Source organism: Herpailurus yagouaroundi, unplaced genomic scaffold (genome assembly GCF_014898765.1).
Source record: "Herpailurus yagouaroundi ecotype Mexico unplaced genomic scaffold, PumYag 196, whole genome shotgun sequence".
Lineage (NCBI taxonomy): Eukaryota > Metazoa > Chordata > Mammalia > Carnivora > Felidae > Herpailurus > Herpailurus yagouaroundi.
The window spans coordinates 15,017,196-15,037,671 of record NW_024412427.1 but is presented as its reverse complement, the minus strand read 5'-3'; the positions used below and the strand labels follow the sequence as shown (position 1 = coordinate 15,037,671).

General features: G+C 47.8%; 1 protein-coding gene and 1 non-coding gene across 2 annotated transcripts in view; both read left to right on the top strand.

The window, feature by feature from the left end:
* FKBP1A (FKBP prolyl isomerase 1A) overlaps positions 1-4,161 on the top strand; it is a 6,516-nt gene extending 2,355 nt beyond the window's left edge. Inside the window, exons 2-3 of the mRNA XM_040447472.1 lie at positions 935-1,104; positions 3,027-4,161. Of these exons, the coding sequence (XP_040303406.1) occupies positions 935-1,063 (129 nt within the window). The 3' untranslated portion in view covers positions 1,064-1,104; positions 3,027-4,161. The remainder of the gene's footprint in view (positions 1-934; positions 1,105-3,026) is intronic.
* A 9,920-nt stretch (positions 4,162-14,081) lies between these two features.
* TRNAK-CUU (transfer RNA lysine (anticodon CUU)) lies at positions 14,082-14,154 on the top strand. The gene has a single exon. It is a non-coding gene; the product is annotated as a tRNA-Lys (tRNA).
* Positions 14,155-20,476: the final 6,322 nt, after the last annotated feature.

The window sequence follows — 20,476 nt, the reverse complement described above, 5'->3', positions numbered from 1 at the left end:
GAGCGGAGAGCCTGCTCACCGTTCAGAAGATATATATTGAAACTCACGTAATGTAAGTTTTGATTTGGAAATGGAAAAGGACAAATGTATTTTTTTTTTAATGTTTATTTTTGAGAAAGACAGAGCGAGAGGGGGGGGGGGGGGGGAGGGGGAGGGGGGAAACAAAATCCGAAGCAGGTTCCAGGCTCTGAGCCATCAACACAGAGCCCGATGCGGGGCTTGAACTCACAGACTGTGAGATCATGACCTGAGCCGAAGTCGGACGCTCAACCGACTGAGCCACCCAGGTGTCTCCAAATGTATTTTTTAAAGTGAAAAATTTCCCTCCACCCTGGCCACTGTACTCTCTCCTCCCCATGAAAAACCTGGTATTATTTGTGTCCTTCCAAAGGTGTTTTCTGTTTATCTAGGCAAGATACAAGTATATAAATATTTCCCTCTTTTTACACTATTGGTAACGTGCCATACATGCTTCTTTGTAAAATCATGTTTTTTAAAAAGTTTTCTATGTGTCTGACTAGAAGTATCAATAAAGTACAGAAAAAGTAGACTACCCCATATATTACCTTCTGTGTGTATGTGTTTTCTTTTAAAGCGGAGTTTTGACCAGAATACTTTTTTAAGAGTGTAGGTGCCACACACATATGCTTTGGGTGACAGGCCACCAAAGGACTAAGTGGTGACACTTCTGCGGCACTGGCTCCCTGAGCCGGGTCAGTAAGCCCTGGGCAGAAAGGTGGTTTTTATCTGCCGTTGGGCCCCTGAGAGCCAGATGCAGAGATCGCGCAGCCTGACTGTCAGCCTCCACGTTCCGCACGGTTGCTGTCCTCGTCCTGCTATGCTGCACCAGCACACCCCGGTAAACGGCCCTGCTTCTTCCAGGGACAGCTGGGGAGGGTGTCCAACTGAGTCTCTCTCTTTGTTCTTTTCACAGATGAGTGTGGGTCAGAGAGCCAAACTGACCATCTCCCCAGACTACGCCTATGGTGCCACCGGCCACCCAGGCATCATCCCACCGAATGCCACCCTCGTCTTTGACGTGGAGCTTCTGAAACTGGAATGACAGGGACAACCCCCCTCGAGCCCCCTGCGCCCCGTTCTTGGGTGAGGAGCTGAGTGCCCAAGGGCCTCCTACCACCTTGGCACCCCCCCGTTTACCAGCTGTTTGCTGGGTGGCAGAACCAAAAAGGCCATGGGTTTTCCCCCTACGTTCTTGCTCTATTGGGTAGTGTTTCGATTTTAGTTACTGGTATACACCTCAGATGCCACAGCTGGTCATCCTGGGGAAAGGAAAGGCACGTGCTGTCGAGCAGACTCACTGGGACGGGGCCGCTGATAGTAGCTGTTGAAATAAAGTATGTTTTTGCATATAATTTGCAAACTAAAACCAAGCTGGGAACCGGAAATACGGCCAAATTTATAACGCTAGCATTTTGGTTCTGTAGAAGTAAGACCGTTGAGGACTACACACCCCGCCCTAGTGTGTGCAGCCCCCTCGCCATGTAGAGTGTGGTCACTGCCTGTCAGGGGGTGTGAGAGAGGCACTGTCGCCCGAGCCAGCTGCCTCAGGGGCAAGTCCGGGACCCTGGAGTGCACAGGCCAGCTCATTTTCCGTGCATGGGAAGCTGAGGCCAGGGCGTGCTTTTGAAATGTAGAGGATACTCCCAGACACTCCTAGGAAAGGACCTTAGGGACCGATCAGCCTTCCTGCGTCACAGGTGAGGAAACCGAGGCCTGGAGAGAAAGACCTTACTTGAGGTCACTTCCAGACCGTGGCAGACTAGCACCAGAACCCCTTCCTGGGCTTGTTTTCCTTCCTTTACCCTCATTTCTAGGAAGCCAAACTCCATGTCGTAATGACTCATAACTTTTCATGTGGGTTTTAGGATCATAAAACACACGAATGGTGTCATCTTTCCAGCTGGCCCCAGACCTCTACTTTTGCCCCCTTCCTGGCCCTTGGAGCCAGAGGACCACAACTGGGGCCTGAGGGAGAATGCCTTCGTTCGAAAGTGGTCACAGGTGGCTGCCAGCCTGTCTGTTACGGTCTAACCTTGTCCTGCTGTGGACTCCGTTAAGCACAAGGGCTTTTGAAATTCTTAGTTCTTTTCCTCTCCCTGTGCTTTGAGCCCTACAGACCTGGGTCATACAGACCTGGGCCAGTTTGCTGACCTTGGCTTCTGTACTTGTCATTCTTACTAGGAAGGAACTCCTTACAGAGCCTCTGCCCAAAGGTCTGTACCTAATCTAAACCCTCTTTCCTGTTCTCTGAGAGTTAAGCCCTTTGGACGTAAAAGTATTTGAGGAGTGCCTTGGGATTATCTTGATTTGGGTACCAGCGTTCTATAAATCTGGTCGGATGGAGGGAGGGGAAGGAAGGGAGAGAGGGCTGCGAGTCACCCTGGCCTACACCTCCCCACACCCGGCCAAAGAACATCTCAGACCCTCTTGCGGAGCTCTTGATGGAAAGCCCAAGGGCAGATCTGGAAAGTTGTAGGTTGGAGTAGATGAATAAAGACTGCAGACATTGTTTAAATCCCTTCAACATGAAGGATATACCAACGTGGGGTTGTACACACGGAAGTCACCTGGGAAGCCTCCTGATGCCCAGGCCACACCTTCGGCCACTTAGCCACAATTACTGGCAGTGCAACTACAAGCATTGCAGTTTTTTAAAGCCCCCCAGGTGATTCTTGTATGCGTCCGGCTTGGAGACCCAGTGATCTTGGGGAACTGTACAGTCACTGCTCTCCTCAGCAGGTAAACATAAGCTTAGGCTAAAAACAAAACAAAACAAAACAAAAAAACTGCCAATTGAGGCAGGAAGGAGACTGCTCACCTGGGAATCCAGCCCAAGCCCGGCCAAGCCCGGCCAAGCCCGGCCAGAGCGGAAGTGGCTCGTTCAAAGGGAGACCTGGGAACTCTTGGGGGAAGGGACCTGCCATGGCAGACAGCCTCGAGTCCGCCCCCGCCACGCACGCAGGGCACTGTGCTGCTGGAACTGACAGGTTTTCTGTCCCCAACAGATGTGCCGTGGAGGGATGTGGCGCCTCCAGATGCGCACACGCGAATCCGTATGGAGCTTCTCCTGATGTTCCACTACACTCTTTGTATAAACATCGACCCCGACTGAATGTGTTGTCACCCAGCTTCGCTCTTTCCCTTTTTCCTCGTATGTGTGTTGACCTAAACTATATGCCATAAACCTCAAGTTACTCATTTTATTTCGTTTTCGTTTTGGGGTGAAGGTTCAGTTTCAGTCTTTTGGATCTAGGTTTCCACTTAAGTATTAGTCAAGTATTAACAGCACAAGTAATGGGTTAATTTTAGAATAGGAATTGGTGGGGGTGGGAGGGGGGTTGCAAGAATCTTTATTTTATTTTTATTTTTTTTTTTTTGGATGAAATTTTTATCTATTATATATTAAACATTCTTGCTGCTGCGCTGCAAAGCCATAGCAGATTTGAGGCGCTGTCGAGGGCCGAATTATCTCCAAGTTGAGAGATGTCCTTGGGTTGAATTAAAAGCCCTACCCAAAACTGAAATGGGGAGGGGGAGGAGAGCCTTTGCCTCCACTGCCCTGCCCCACCCTCCCCTTAAACCCTCTGCCTTTTGGAAGCAGATGGTTCTCACTGCGATGTTGGACACTACAGGTATCTGTCCCCAGGCCAGCAGGGACCTCTGAAGCCTTCTTCGTGGCCTGGCTTCCCCCCCCCCCGCCCCCCCTGCCCCTCCATCCTGTGGTTTTTCTAACGGATATTCAGGACTTTTGTAATCTCATAGCTATCCAAGCTCCACTTCCTAAATTTTAAGAAACTTTAATCGAAAGTTTAAATTGAAGGTGCTGTTTGTAGACACTTAACACCCGATGAAAGCCCAGCCATCATGACAAACCCTTGAGTGTTGTCTTGAGAAAAATGATGCTGGTCATCACAGCTTCAGCATCTCCTGGTTTTTGATGTGCAGCATTGATGTTCAGCTCCCCCTGCTGATCTCAGAGTTTCCTGCCTTTTCCTCCCCCCTCTCACCCCTTTGCTGTCCTGTGTAGTGATTTGGTGAGAGAAATTATTGCTGCCTATCCCCCACCCCCACCTCCCTGCACTATGTATAAGTTTCAAGTTTTATTATTGCAATAAAAGTGCTTTATGCTGGCTTTTCTCAGCGCTGTGTGATGGCGGTTACTTTCAGGTGCCTCCTCGGGCCGTTTGGTCCAGGGGGTGGGGTAGGGGCTGTGACAGCGGGGATGTCGTGTTGGAGGTTGTGTTTTGGCAGAAGGACTGCCGCAGGGATGTCCTTCCCTGTTGGCCCCTCTGGGGGTCGGGGGGCAGTGGTACGTTTGTAACTCCACTGGTGGAGAGAACTATCAGGGAGCGCCCTCCTCCCCCTGCTGCACACCCTCAAATGTCTTACCCAATATGTGTTCTGAGTAGAGCGCTCAGCCGGGTTCTCTGGAGTTACCAAGAAGTGGGAGGCGGCGACCAGCTGTCAGGAGATGAGCCACCACCCAGTTGAGGATGTGCTGCAGCAAAGTGATGGAGGGTGACGAAGGGAAGACCGGGGCTTTGAATTGGTGTTCCTTGGTGACATTGGGGTGGAGGTTCTTTGTCATGGTGGGAGGCTGGCTGCTAGCTTCCCCGGCCCCTACCCTGTGTGTATGAGCAATACCCCCCTCCTCCCTTGTGACGGAGACCATCGGTAATACCCCCACACTTTTATAAACACCTTCCGCAGGTGCCCTGGTTGAGAGATTTTTCTGGAGAGAGCTTGTTCAAGGAGTTGCCTGACGATTTTCCAAATCTGTCTCTTTGTTTGAAGTCACTGGAGCAATATTTTGGGGTCACGGCTCGTTTTTTCCAAAAGTCCCTTATAAAAATCAGCGAACGACAGTGAGAGATTTTTATAGTGAACCTTTGTATACCCCCCCCGCCAAGATTCTACCATGAACGCTTTACTGTACCTACTCCTCACGCATCCCCCCCGTCCCTCTCCCAGTCTGTCCTTTCGTATCACCTTTCAGAATAAATGCCAGACATCGCTACAGTTCCCCCTAAATACATATTAGAATTTAACGTTTGTTTATACTTTTGTCCCTTGAAACACCATCAAGATGCAGAATAGGGCCGTCATCTCAGGAAATTCCTTTTTGCCCTTTCTCAGTCTCCGCCCTACCTCAAGAGGCAACTGTCATTTTGTTTTCCTAGTACAGTAGTGCCCGTTGGGAATTCAGTTGAAATGAGATCCTGCACTGTGTGCTCTTGTGCTCAGCACTCCGTGTGGTACGCTCGCTTGGAAATGACAGGGAAGCCATCCCTTCTCCTGGAACTTAGTTAGGCGGGGCTTGTCACCAGGGTTACAAGCTGAAAGGGACTTTGCAGATGTGCTTATGCTCCGGACCCGAGGTGGGAGGTTATCATGGATTACGTAGGTGGGTCAGTAGAATCAGAGTCTTGAGGAGTCAGGGGAAAGACATCTGAAGATGCCTTGCCTGCTGGCTTTGAGGATGGAAGAAGGGACTAGAAGCCAAGGACTGTGGTGGTCTCTAGAAGCTGGAAAACACAAGGAGACCTTTCTCCCCTGGGGTCTCTGGAAGGAACCAGCCTGGCTAATAGCACGTTGGTGTTAGCCCGATGAGACCCATTTGGGACTTATGACCTCCAGAACTATTAAGATGATAAATGTGTGTCGTATTTTCTTTTTTTTTTAACATTTATTCATCTTTGAGAGACAGAGAGAGACAGAGCATGAGCGGGGAAGGGGACAGAGAGAGGGAGACACAGAATCGGAAGCAGGCTTCAGGCTCTGAGCTGTCAGCACAGAGCCTGACGTAGGGCTTGAACCCATGAATGCAAGATCATGACCTGAGCTGAAGTCAAATGCTTAACCGACTGAGCCACCCAGGCACCCCCAAATGTGTGTCGTTTTAAGTCACCAACTTTGTGGTAATCTGTTACAGCAACAATACGAAATTCAAATGGGCCCTTTCTTTCTTAGTTTAATTTTATTTTTAACTTTTTTTAAAACATTTTTAATTAAAAAAAATTTTTTAAATGTTTACTTATTTTTGAGAGAGAGACAGAGGGAGAGACAGAATGTGCATGGGGGAGGGGCAGAAAGAGAGGGAGACACAGAATCAAAGCAGGCTCCAGGCTCCAAGCTGTCAGCACAGAGCCCGATGCGGGGCTCCAACTCACAGACCACAAGATCATGACCTGAGCCGAAATTGGATGCTTAACCGACTGAGCCACCCAGGCACCCCTTAAAGATTTTTATTTTTAAGTAATCTTTACATCCATCATGGAACTTGAACTCACAGCCCCAAGGTCAAGAGTCACATGTGCTACCAACTGAGCCAGCCAGGTGCCCTTCTCTTAGTTTTAATGTATAACAGAACAGAATAATAAAAAGTCAGGATTCAAAGCACAAATCTCTGAGGTCCTACCACCCTAACAAATCACACTTTAGTTTTTTTCTCCTTCCCTTTTAGTATTTCCCTGGGCACTTAGAATTTTTAGTTCTAATCACAGCCTAGTACAAATTTTGCATTCTGGTTTTTTTTTCCCTCCACGTACTGTTTTATTAAGAGGATTTGTCCATGTTGCCATACGGTCTTTATAACTATTTTGAAGAGGGCTGTAAGTAAGATCAAACGAATGTACTAAATTTAACTACCTTGCTAAAGGATATTTATTTTTTAGAAAGTCAAATCATGACTCAAGTACAAAACAAACATGTTAAAGATTTTATTTAACTTGTTCGTTAGTGAGAGAACCAGTAAGATGTTTTAATTGGTTCAAAGGAGAATCCAAAGAGGAAATAAAAATATAATAAGCCCAGTAGGAATGCTGAAATGAATTTGCTTAGTAGACACAAAACTGGCAAAATCAGCCAATATCCACACAGTAATAATCGGTTACATTTAGGACTTTAGAGTGTACAATTTGTATCTGTGTGGACAAGAGTCATCTACATTATCTGTTTCCCTCAATTTACATCATTATAAAGTTGCTTAAAGAGTGTGTGGACTACGTTGAACACCCCGTTAAGTGCAGACGGGTTAGGGGGGACCTGTTTCAAAGTCTCGCCACAGTGTTTCCTGACACCCTGTTCTTGGATACTTGGGGTAGTTCCAATTTTTTGCTGTTCTTAAAACAAAAAGCCAGTATGTCTTTGAACGTGTTCATTTTTTTTTTCTTTCCTAAATAACCTTGATTCTATAGGATAACATACTAGAAGGGAGATCAGAGGGTCAAAAGAGATTTTGATTCTCAGTTCCCGTTGCCAAGTTGTATAAGCCTTTTTCCCACACATGGAAAACAAACCCCACCCGTGTCCCACGGCAGAAAATATCACTTCCATCAGCTCCTAAAAAAAAACCTCAAACTTTCTTTTCCAGATGCCCTCCCAGCCACCCACTTTTCCCTCATGTTCACTGGTGAGAATGAAATCTGGAGAATTGGCTGATTTGGACCAGTTGAGGACTCTCATCCCTTTACTTGGGAAGGGCTCAGCCCCTCCAACCCTTCCCCCCTGCCCAAGCCCAGAGCCCCTGAGGTCAGGACTCTGTTAGTAAGGAAGCAGGGGGTATCCTTTGGGCCCAGCCAGAGCTTGTTTAGGCTGCTACTGGCCGTATTCTCATTGTTTTCCTTCTGGTTTTATTTTTGAGAAGCGTGGCAGTTCTGTCCACGGTGCTAGGATTCAGGAAGACTTTCTAGTTCTGCTTCTGCCGATTGCTAAGGCTTAGACACCGGATCACCCTGTTTCTGAGGTTTTCCATTCACTGAATGCACTTGGGGTGAAGACCACGGGGTGATGGGTCAAAACGAGCAGATGCATTTTAAGATCACTTTCAACTCTACGATTTGTAATGATTTTAAATTTGCTGATCGTGTGAGGAACTTTCTGCAGGAAGGCAGCCACCCCCCCACCCTCCCAATAACCAGTATGACAGCTTGATTACAAAAAACCATTCTGTCGACCCCCACTTGTTCTAGGAAGTTGCTGGCCACAGAAAACCCTCCGCCCTTTCCTCTTTTGAAATGTCCCCCAACTGCTCGCGGGCCCGCCTTGCTGCCAACCGAGGACGGCCAAATGGACTGGAAGACCAGCGAGTGCCCCTTCACCCCACTAATCCTACCCTGGCAGATCAGTTTTCAAGGAGACAGTATTTCCTTCTTAGTAAAACGTACTCCCTGACACCGTTGAGCCCCCGCCGAAACAAGGGTGGGGGCAGAAGGGACCTCTCCGCAAGTTTATGTGTAAACCAGCTTTGTTAATACTGTCTTGGACCCAGATTTATCTTTGACACGTGTGGGATGTGTGTCTGTAAGAATAATTCCCTTACCGCGTGCCTACTCCCTGGATATATGTGGGTTCACTTTGATTACGGTGTTGGACTACCGTGGCTTCTTAGGAATCACCAAGAAGCCATAGTTTCGGGGTTTTCACTCAACCTCTAATTAAATTCGGTGACTTGGTGAGGGACAGCTGACACCAAAATGGATTAAAATAAAAATGCCAAGGGCAGCGCTCCCCTGGCTTCCGCCCAGAGTGTGTCTGATGAGTTCCATGCATGCATAGGGCAGACTGACGACGGACCCATCGGAGGCTGGGCTTGCAGCAGCTGTCCGGCAGGGCACACAGGGAAAAACAGCTGTCTGCTTTATTAGGAAGGTAGAAATGTTTGCCAGTGGGTTTGTGGAACGGGTACACTATTGGGTCTGTGTGATAATTACCACTGTAGTTTTGCCTATTCTAAAATTAATTCACCCATTTCTCAAGGCAGCACATGCCCAAGATTTAGGGAAATAAATTCAACTAACCACAGAATAGATTTATGGTATGCCAGCCCTGTGATTAATGTTTTTCTAGGTGCCTGGAGTAAACACAGGCTAGGACAGAGAAGGGCACTGCTGGCGAGGACCTCACATGCTAGTGGAGAGCCCAAAACGTGAATAAATAAATAATGTCAGATATCCAAAGTGTGAAGTAGCTCAGTGAGGCTTGGAGTGATGAGTTAGGGGTGCTGGGAAGGTAGGAAGGACCAGTAAGTGTAAGGGGCGGGGTTGGGCAGGAACCAGGTCAGGCAGGGCATTAAATGTGACAGGTATCATGAGTATGATGGGTGTCATTGGTGGATTTCAGCAGGGGAGTAATGCCTGTTTGTTTTTAAAAGATGTCTCTGGAAAGTGGAAGAAAGACTGAAGGCTGTTGTCATGGTAGGTAGTCTCCAAAGCTGGCCCCCAGTGATTCCTCCATTCGCCTGGAGTCTGGGCTGGCCTCGTGGCTGCTTTGACCTATAGAAGACAGTACAAGAGATGTTCTGAGACTTCGAAGCCCAGGCGTTAAGAGAACTGCCAGCTTCCACTCCCTTCCTTTTGGAACACTAGCTCTTGGGCCCAGTCTACACAGAGAGGCCACATGGTAGAGAATTGAGGCCTACAGCCCAGAGTCCAGATGAGAACCCAGCCAACCGCCAGCACCAACCGCCAGCCAGGCTGAGTGAGCCACTTGGACCTTCTGCCCACAGATGCTCATGGCCCCAGCAACATCGCATGACTAGAAGAACCACCTCCCTCAGCTCAGGAAAACCTAAGAATTGCAAGATTGAATAAATTGGTCTTGAAGTAGCTTATTTCCTAGCAGCGGATAACTGAATTGGGGGAAGGGTGGAAACAGCACACCAGTGAGCCAGCTGTTGGAGTCGTTTAGGCCAGAGATGATGGAGACTGCTAGAAGTGAAGACAGTAAGTAGTTAGATTCAGGACACGTTTTATCAGTGTAACTTTGAGGCTGGACTGTGAGACAAAAGTCAGTAGAAAAGCAGTGTGGCTCCTTGCCTGGCTGTCCTAACTCCGGACGGCTCCCTAGAGACAACTATTTAAAACTCTTAGCTCTCTCTTTGACAACGAGGGCCATATTGCACCAACTGCTTATATTGGTTCGGGGAGGGTTGTTTTGTTTTGTTTTTTTTAATTTTTTAATTTATTTTTGAGACAGAGAGAGACAGAGTGTGAGCAGGGGAGGGGCAGAGAGAGAGGGAGACACAGAATCCGAAGCAGGCTCCAGGCTCTGAGCTGCCAGCACAGAGCCCGACGCGGGGCTCGAACCCACGGACCGTGAGATCATGACCTGAGCTGAAGTCGGATGCCCAACCGGCTGAGCCACCCAAGCGCCCCTGTTTTGTTTTGTTTTTGAGAAAGAAAATAAGATCAAGTCTTTGAATTGAAAGAATCTTCTTTAAAAAAAAAAAAAAAAAGACATCAACACAAAGGAAATTGAAAAATGATGTTTTAAACGTTTATTTTTGAGAGAGACAAAGCAGAAGTGGGAGAGGGGTAGAGAGAGAGGGGGAGACAGAATTCAAAGCAGGCTCCAGGCTGTCAGCACAGAGCCCAATGCAAGGCTCGAACCCATGAACTGCGAGATCATGACCTGAGCCAAAGTCGGATGCTTAACCGACTGAGCCACCCAGGGACCCCAAAGGAAATTATTAACAGATGTGACCACCTCGAAATGCAATAAAAAACCAAAATTTCTCTACCCTGAAACATACCATAAACAAAAGATAAGCCATAATGAAGAGAAAATATTTGCAAAATATAAAAAAATCTCCTGCCCTAAATACATAATAATATGCGAACAAGTATAATAAAACACATAAAGTAAATATATAAAATAAAGAATATATAAACAATTCTAAAGAAAAAGGCAATAGGAAACACCATGAACTTGCTCCAAGAATTTCACCTCACACTGCTGTGTCTTGATGCCTCACTCTGAGATATTTTCTCATGTGGCCTCATCCTCCAGTAGATGTGCCCAGCTTTCACAGCATGGTGGTCTCAGTTCCATTGTGGTCTCTAATCCAGAAGATGAGAGGAGGTCACTTCAAGGTCACTCGAAGAAGATCACTTTAACCTGGAAATGGGTCCTTTAGTCTGGAAGTTTTTCTTGCATTCTTTCTTGGAGAGCTAAATTTTCCACAAATGTATTTTCTCCCAAAACATATTAGAAGGGTGGCATTTCTCTATCTGTCTCAAAAATAAAATAAACATTAAAAAATTAAAAATAGGGGCGCCTGGGTGGCACAGTCGGTTAAGCGTCCGACTTCAGCCAGGTCACGATCTCACGGTCCGTGAGTTCGAGTCCCGCGTCGGGCTCTGGGCTGATGGCTCGGAGCCTGGAGCCTGTTTCCGATTCTGTGTCTCCCTCTCTCTCTGCCCCTCCCCCGTTCATGCTCTGTCTCTCTCTGTCCCAAAAATAAATAAAAAACATTGAAAAAATTTTTAAAAAATTAAAAATTAAAAAAATTAAAAATTAAAAATATTGCCAACCTTGCACTGGTAGAAAACAAAACTTGGCTCTGTATTCCTGTGTCAAAACCACTTAGCCCTTCATTTGTGAGTCTGAATATAGAGTATGTGAAGATAGCAGTCAGAGAAATCATGAATCCACTTTGTACACATAACTAACTAGCCAGGAGAGAATCTGTAAGGTCAGGTCACCCCCCCGCCCCCCACCATAGCCAGCGTGTCACTTGCCATCACAAAGTGAATCAGCCACCTGGAGTACCAAATGTCTTCTACCGAGGAGATGAGTGCATGGATTGGACAGAAGACATGAGGGTGTGGATAAGAGCATTGGTGAGGTACCCAACTCATCACAAGCCACCAGGAATTCAACACGGAGGGATGGCATTAGTTAGGCATCCCTGTGATCTGGTAGTTATTCTTGCATAAAATGGAGAGCACATTCATACTCCTATTACTAATTCAGAGGACACAGACAGCAATGTAAGACCGAAGTTAGAACCCCCTAAACTCTGCCAAGCGAGTGACTGTTTTCATGTACTTTGGTCTGAGCATGTGATGAGTAAGTACACGACAGATCGATGCAGGTAGATCCAGAAGAGACCATCCTTTTATTCTGAAATCGTATCCTACCCATGCCTTGAAGTAAGTACTAAGTGACGGATCTCGTCTTCCCTTGGATCAAAGAGAAGGAGCTCTGAGAGCAGAAAACACGGCAGGAGCTACTGCGGTCCATTGGCTCTTGGGGTTTGCCAGGTAAGGGCAGAACATGGCGACAGCCCAAACAAAAGCATACAAAAATATAATGGACTTCTCCTTAGCAATAAAAAGAATGAACTGCCGTTACACCTCGTGATAAGGATGAATCTCACAGACACACTGAACTAAAGAAGGCATCTCAAAACTAAATAAACATTAAAAAAAAAATGTAGGGGCTCCTGGGTGGCTAAGTTGGTTAAGCGTTCAACTCTTGGTTTCGGCTCAGGTCATGATCTCAAGGCTTCGTGGGTTTGAGCCCTGCATCGGGCTCTCCGTGGGCAGTGTGGAGACTGCTTGGGATTCTCTCTCCCTCTCTCTCTCTGCCCCGTCCCCACTCGTGCTGCCTCTGTCTCTCTCAAATAAATAAATAAACTTAAATAAATGTATAAGGGGGGTGGCACCTGGGTGGCTCAGTCGGTGAAGCATCCAGCTTCAGCTCAGGTCATAGTCTCGTGGTTCGTGGGTTCCAGCCCCGCGTCGGGCTCTGTGCTGACAGCTCAAAGCCTGGAGCCTGCTTCAGATTCTGTGTCTTCCTCTGTCTCTGCCCCTCACCCTCTTGCGCTCTGTCTCTCTCTCTCTCTCAAAAATGAACATTAAAAAAAAAATTTGTTTAAGGCAGACTTTTATCAAAGAATACGTTCTTTGACACGTTCGATTTTATCTGAAGCTCTGGAAAAGATAAGTGTAATCCATAGTGACATAGATCAGTAGTTGTCTGAGGCCTGGGATGGGGGAATTGATTGGGAAGGGGCACAAGGGAACCTTTTGGGGAGATGGGAATGTTCTATAGTTTGACTGTGGTTACATGGGCACACACCTTTGTTAAAACTCATGGAAATGCACACTTCAAATGGAAACATTTTATTGCGTGTAAATTATACTTCAAAAAGTTGACTTAAAAAAAATATGCAAGGCTTCCATTTCCAGACAAGATGAGTCAGTCGATTCCACCCTGTTGCTTCCACTTAAAACCCAAAACTTGACAATATATAGAAAGCAGCTACCAGACTCCTTTGACGGTGGAAAAAAGGTGAACTGGCGAGACAACTTGGGTCTCAAGGGATGACTTAGCTGGGAGTCCTCACGGGCTTTACTACTTCCTAGATCCCAGCCTGAGCACCAGAGAAGGTGAAACCGAAAACCATTAGCAAGCACAAAGCCCCAACGAAAGCCCGCCTTCCGGAGTCAAAGGGCTGGGAAGGACAGCAATGAGGGACATTCCTTTTGACAATGTTTGCCTTTCTCCAGGTGAACACCATGAAATAAGCCAAGCCCTCCCTCTCCCAGCAGGCTTCGGGGAGACAGACTGGTGTGGGGCTTGTCCACCACCCCTGCTGTGCACTACCGGCTAGGTAGTCCTCTCTCTCCTTACCGGTGACAACTGTGATGTGGAGGTCCATCGGGCAGCCCCATTCTGCACAAATGTGATCAGCGAGGATCCCCTGCCCTCCTTCCCCGTCCCCAAGGGAGTGTTGTGACTGAAGTGTGGAACCCTGTTGCTATCCTTGCTTAGCACTAAGCAAAGCCAACAGAGAGACAGTATCCACCCCCACGCAGCTAGATTGCGTGGGGCGGGTTTCAGAGAAGAGGGAGCTGTAGGAAGAGATCCTTTGAATTTGCGTCTGAGGCCCAGGGCATACCCACCAGTGACCCCCCCCCCCCCCCCCAGAATTAGCAGCAAAAGCTTTGAGAACTGAATTACGATGTGGAATACTGTACAGTTCCAGATCGGCCTCTGGGTAGCACACAGCAGGACAGACCAAAATAGCGCCGATTCAAAACTACATTGGTATTACATTGACATTCAAGCTCACAGACCACAAGAGTGAGCCGTGGTGTTCATTCTGAACTTGAACAAGTTGAATGCGTACTAAAATAGATTCAAAAGGGAACCAGTGGGAACATAATACCCAAAAAGTCCAGGATAAAATAAAATATTATGCATCATACCAAAAGCCAGAAAAAGGCTGAACTGGAGTGAGAAAGGGCAGTCAACAGATGCTAACATCAGGGGCCTGGCTGGCTCAGTCGGTAGAGCATGTGACTCTTGATCTCAGGGCCGTGAGTTCGAGCCCCATGTTGGGCGTAGAGCCTGTTTAATGAGAGCAAAACCAAAAACCAGATGCTGACATCAAGATGACACAGAAGTTGGGATTATCTGACAAGGATTTTAAAGTAGCTATCCCCAAAAAAGGAGAAGAAGAAAGAGAGAAAAAGAAAAGCTTCAGCAAGCAACCATGAGCATTCCAGAAACGGGAAAATAGAACATTTCAGCAAAGAAAAAGAAGATATAAAGAAAAACCAGATGAAAATTGTAAAACTAAAAAATACAGTAACAGGACCGACAAACTTACTGATGGACACTGTGAGCCATCGGAGATGACAGAGGAAAGAAGCAGTGACCTTGAAGATAGAGCACTAAAACTTCTACAACTTGAGCAAGAAACCACGAATGAACAAAATGAACAGAACTTCAGGGGCCTGTGGGAAAATACCAACATCCGTGTATGTCACTGGAATCCCACAAGGAGAAGAGAAGGAGTGTGGTGTAGAAAATAGACTCAAATAATAGCTGAAAGCTTCCCACTTTGGGCAAAAGACGTAAACCTACGGGTTTAAGAAGCTGCGTGAATCCCAAACCAGGAAGTCATAAAAATCCTAAAATAGTGTGCACTAACAGCCAAGTAGAGTCATAGAGACAGAGTTTCCAAGGTTGGGGGACGAAGGAAAACAGAGATATTTGGTCAAATGTTACAAACTTCCAGTTACAAGATGAGTAAGTTTGGGGGATCTAACCTACAGCACAGTGACTGTCGTTAACAATATACTGTATTGTGTACTTGAAAGCTGCTAAGAGAGTAGATCTTAAATGTTCTTCGCTAGCCAGAAAAAAAAAAAAGTAATTATGCAAAACGATGGAGATGTTTACTAACCCTATTGTTGGTAATCATTTTGCAAAGTATAAGTATGTCAAATCATCACGCTGTACGCCTTAAGGTTACACATTGTTACATGTCAATTATATCTCAGCAAAGCTGGACAAGAAAATGAGGTGAAAAGTAAAAAGGTAAAAAAAACCTAGAACAGAGTATCTAGGAACTGTGGGACATTTACAGAAGGTGTAACGTACACAAAACAGGAAAACTAGAAGAGAAAGCAGAAGACTGTAATGGCTTACATTTTCCAAAATTAATGATAGATACCAGACCACAAATCCAGAAAGCTCAGGCAGGGGCACCTGGGTGGCTCGCCGGTTAAGCGTCAGACTTCGGCTTGGGTCACGATCTCACAGTTCGTGGGTTCAAGCCCCGCGTTGGGCTCTGTGCTGACGGCTCAGAGCCTGGAGCCTGCTTCGAATTCTGTGTCACCCCCTCTCTCTGCCCCTCCCCCACTCACTCTGTCTCTTGCTCTCAAAAAATAAATAAAACATTTAAAAAATTAAAAAGAAAAGAAAGTACCAAAAATCTACACCTAAGCATAGCATATTCAAATTTCAGGAAAACAAGGGTGTGTGGCTGGCTCAGTCAGAAAAGCATGCAATTCTTGATCTCAAGGTCATGAGTTTGAGCCCCACATTGGGTGTGGAGAGTCAGAAAAGTAAACGTTAAAAAAAGAAAAGAAAAGTCAAATTGCAGGAAAACATAGAGAATATCTTGAAAGAAGCCAAAGTTGGGGGGGGGGGAGGAACGCACCTTACCTATTAAGGAACAAGGATGAGAATTACATTAGACTTCTCATCAGAAACCATGCAAGCGGGGCGCCTGGGTGGCGCAGTCGGTTAAGCCTCCGACTTCAGCCAGGTCACGATCTCGCGGTCCGTGAGTTCGAGCCCCGCATCGGGCTCTGGGCTGATGGCTCAGAGCCTGGAGCCTGTTTCCGATTCTGTGTCTCCCTCTCTCTCTGCCCCTCCCCCGTTCATGCTCTGTCTCTCTCTGTCCCAAAAATAAATAAACGTTGAAAAAAAAAAAATTAAAAAAAAAAAAAAAGAAACCATGCAAGCAAGAAGAGAGTGGAATGAAATATTTAAAGTGTTGAAAGAAAAACACCAGTCTAGGAGCACCTGGGTGGCTCAGTGGGTTAAGCGTCCAAACCTTGACTTTGGCTCAGGTCATGATCTCAGTTTGAGAGATCGAGCCCTGAGTCGGGCTCTGCGCTGACAGCCCGGATCCTGCTTGGGATTCTTTCTCTCCCTGTCTTTCTATTCCTGCCCTGCTCGTAGAGGATCTCTTTCTCTCTCTCGAAAAATAAACTTAAAAAAAAAAAAAAAAAAAGTAAAAACTTCAACTTCGTGAAAGAATGAATGTTCTTCATTCTTTCCTCATTCTGGTTCTTCATTCACCAGAAACAGCCAAAATGTTCCTCAATTGGTGAGTTGGTCAACAAACTTTGCTACAGGCAGACAATGGAGTATTATTCCCCAATAAAAAGAAACGAGCTATCCAGCCGCACGAAGACCTGGAGAATCCTTCAATGCCTCAGGAGCTTGGGGAAACAGAGATCTAGGTGATCGGAGGGCTGGAAACAAAGGTCTTGAAGCCTCAGGAACCAGGGGATTCAACTTCAGTAAACATTCCTTTTGAGGAACTGCCTACATGGTGATGTCCATTCTCTTGGAACGAATCCTGAGTACAAAAGACTTTCCGGCACAGCAAGAACTCGGCCTTTTTCCTCTGCTCTGGAAGGATCCTACCTACTCAGAGAAAGTAGCAACCGGGAGGCCCCACCGAGAACCCTAAGGAAAGGGCGAAGGGGGGCCACCACCTGCTGTGCCTGCTCTTCCCCTGGGGCCACCTTGCTTCCCCGAGATCTACCCTTAGCTGAATCTGTAGGAAATTAGGGTGTACGTTTGAGTCAGTGTGCTCTTCCAGGGGATCCGGTGTTCCCACAGCCCTGCGGCGGCGGGTTGGAGAGCCATCAGCTTGAAACTGGGAAGGGAGCAGAGGTTCCAGACAGGGAACCTCCACTCCGGACGCAGGGCTCAAATTCACAAACCATGAGATCATGACCTGAGCCCAAGTAGGTCGCTCAACCGACTGAGCCACCCAGGTGCCCCACATTTAGTTTATTTTTGACTGCCACCATTATATATGTGTGAAGTCCAATAAAAAAAGTCACAATCTGCTTTTTTTTCTGCTTTTTTCCTTATTATTCATTTTATTTCGTGATTATTAAGGTCAATAATTATGTCGCATAGGGGCAAGGGAGGGAGGAAATGGCTGTTGCACGAAGGCTCTGTGCCAGGTTGTGATCAGCCCTGGCCTTTCCAGAAACTTCACGCTGACCCCATGAGATGGGCTTTTGTAGCCTATTTTACAAGGGAGGACGCTAAGTGGCAGAAGGGGGATTCAAACCCAAGGTCGGCCTGACTCCAAAGTGCACATCCAAAATGCCAGCAAACGTTGAGATCCTGCCGGAGCAAGGTGTAGGGAGGTGGGTGGTCAGGGACGGCTTCTCGGAGGATGGTGGCGGGAGAGATGCCCACAGGGGAGGGCAGTGAAGCATGAGGACATGTGAAGAGTCAGGGAACGGGCACTTCCAGCCTGAGCTGTGTCACTCCCTGGCTACATGGCCTTGGACAAGTCCTATCTCTTCCGAGGCCTTGGTGTTTTCTCTCCGGAGTTTTCAAAGGCCTAGGGTTCCACAAATCAGACCAAGACACTGCGTGGTCTGGGTAGTGAGCTTAGCTGGTGAGTGAGCTTGACATTACCCTGCCCCATGTCTAAGAACTGGGCCCCCAAGTCCCCCTGGCCCAGCCCAGCCTACACCCTTGGAGGTGACCTAGGACATGCCCCCTTCTTGCCTCTGATGTCAGGGTCCTAAACCACCAAGTAGGATTATCCTGTTGACCTCCAAGGGTAGTTGTGAGAACTAAAATATCAATAGCTGATACGTATCGGACAATCCTTATATGCCAGCGCTGTGCTAAGAGTTTTACACTGATGTTTCTCAATAAATCTTCCCAGCACCTCTGTGAAGTTGTTATTCTCATTGACAGATGTGGCAACACAGAACCAGAGTGGTGATAGTACTTGCCCGAGGTCATATCTCTGTCCTGCTTAGCTTGGTGCCTGTCCCGCAGGAAATGGTAACTCCATCAGAACTAGTTCTGACACACGGGCCCCACGCTGGCATCTTAACATTTCTGGAATGAGGATGTTGCCCCACAACTGATGTCCGAGGAACACGTGAGTCAGCGGGCGGAGGGGGACCAGGGGACTTCGCTGTCTGCTGTCCGGTTGTTCAGGGAGCTGCGGTCAAGCCTGATGGAATTTTACCAGATTGGATCCTTAGATGTCACTTGACATGACTTCTAAATTGACGCCGCATGGAAATACAAGGCCATGAAGTATACAGAAGGCAATCGCCAGACAGGCAGTACAATTAGAAGTACAACGTGCTGAATGGACCCAAAGAAAGTTTAGACTCTGGATGTGAAGAACTTTGATCCGATCACCAAAGGAGACGATTTCATAAATAAAAACATACTACTGTCAGTCTTTGAAGGGCTTTGATACGCTTTTTTCATCAAAAAAGCCCTTATTTAAATGGGTATCCTATTTGCCTTGAAAAAATTACCTTCCTATTGATGGCGCCATAGAGTCAAGAAAAATCCAACAAAGCAGTCATGATGCTTCCGGTTGTGAGCAACAGAAAACCCACTTCAAACTGGCTGGAAGTGGCAAAGGCGTATCGGCTCCCGGTCATGAAAAGCCCAGGGCAGTTGGCTTCGGGCACAGCTGGACTGGCGGGAGGAAGCGAACGGCAGCAGGTAGATCTCTCGGCCCCCAAGCTCTGCCTTCTCTGCCGCGGCTCCAGTCCCCGTGGAGGCAGAACGGATGCCAGCGACGCCAGCCGCCAACCCTCCCAGGTTTTACGCTTCCAGACTCCTCAGCATTTGGGACCAAACCTGAACCTGACGCCGTTGGCTGGCATTGGGTCACATGACTACCCTGGACAGCTCAGGGAACGGAAGGTAGGCATTGCCCCGTCTGGTCACCTTCCTCCCAATGGACTCAGGCATGGAGTCCACTCCACTCACTGTACCTGGCCGAGGTGGAGGAGGGAGGCTCCTCCCAAGGAAACTTGGGGGCTGCTACCCTAAAGACGGGAAAGTGGATGCTGGGTGACCCCCGAGTAGCAGCCGTCCTTGGAAGGCAGTAATTACCGGTGAAAGGAAATTTCGGAGAGGTGACTTCTACCCGATCATCCCCCTGACAGCTCAGGTGACCCCGGAAAGAAAAAGCACCACTGCCAGAGCCCCCATCAGAGCGGGAAGAGCCCTTGGAGGTCCCTGCCGAGGTAGGATTGGGAAGCTAGAGGGGGGGGGAAGGACTGGTCCAAGGCCATAAGACGGCCCATAGTTGGGAATGAAACCAGAACACAAATCTCAGGTATCCTGGTTCCACACCCAGTGCTCCCAGCTGGCCTGTGAGGGCCAAAGGGGGCTCTGGAAGGGGACCTCAGCTGGTTCATCACTCTTGGATGAGAAGCCCCTCCACCTCTCCCGAGAGTTTCTCCCAGCAGCCTAGGTGGAGTGTCTTTAACAAGTCTCCTGGGGCACCTGGATGGCCAAGTCAGTTGAGCATCAGACTCTTGATCCCAGGGTCGTGAGATCGAGCCCTGAGTTGGGCTCTGTGCTGAGTGTGGAGCCTGCTTAAGATTCTCTCTCTCTCTCTCTCTCTCTCTCTCTCTCCCTCTGCCCTTCTTCCCCAACTCGTGCACACTCTCTCTCTAAAATAAAAATAACAGGGGCGCCTGGGTGGCTCAGTTAAGCATCCGACTTTGGCTCAGGTCATGATCTAGCGGTTGGTGGGTTCAGGCCCCACATCAGGCTCTGTGCTGACAGCTCAGAGCCTGGAGCCTGCTTCAGATTCCCTCTCTGCACCTCCCCTGTTTGTGCTCTGTCTCTCAACAATAAATAACTGCTAAAAAAATTAATAAAATAAAAATAACAATAATAAAAGTAAATGAAAAATAAATAAAAAGCCTCCTGCTCTCCCCCCACCCCCACGGCACTGGGGTCTCCCAGTGTGCCTCAGATGGAAGGGTGAGAAGTGCCCTAGATTTGCTCAGGCATTCTCAGTCATCGATGGCGCTGATCTAAGCCCTTGGTCTTACGTAGAATGCAGGAAGCACAGCCCCTCTTCCAGCTCCAGCTGTCCCATCCGTTCTGGAGCTTCTGGACCCCCCTGCCACCCAGCCAGGCTGGGCCTTTATGGGTTTTCCGTGGCCCTGGGCCGGACCCGATTCTAAGAAACCTTCAGTGTGTCCATATATTGTGTTCAAAGCAGGACACCTGGGGAGCATGAACCCACCAGCCAGGCTGTCTCCAGAACTCCTCTGGGGGAGGGGCTTGGGCGCAGCAATCTCATGTGGGTGCGGGAGGGGGCCTGCCTTTAAGCCTCCTT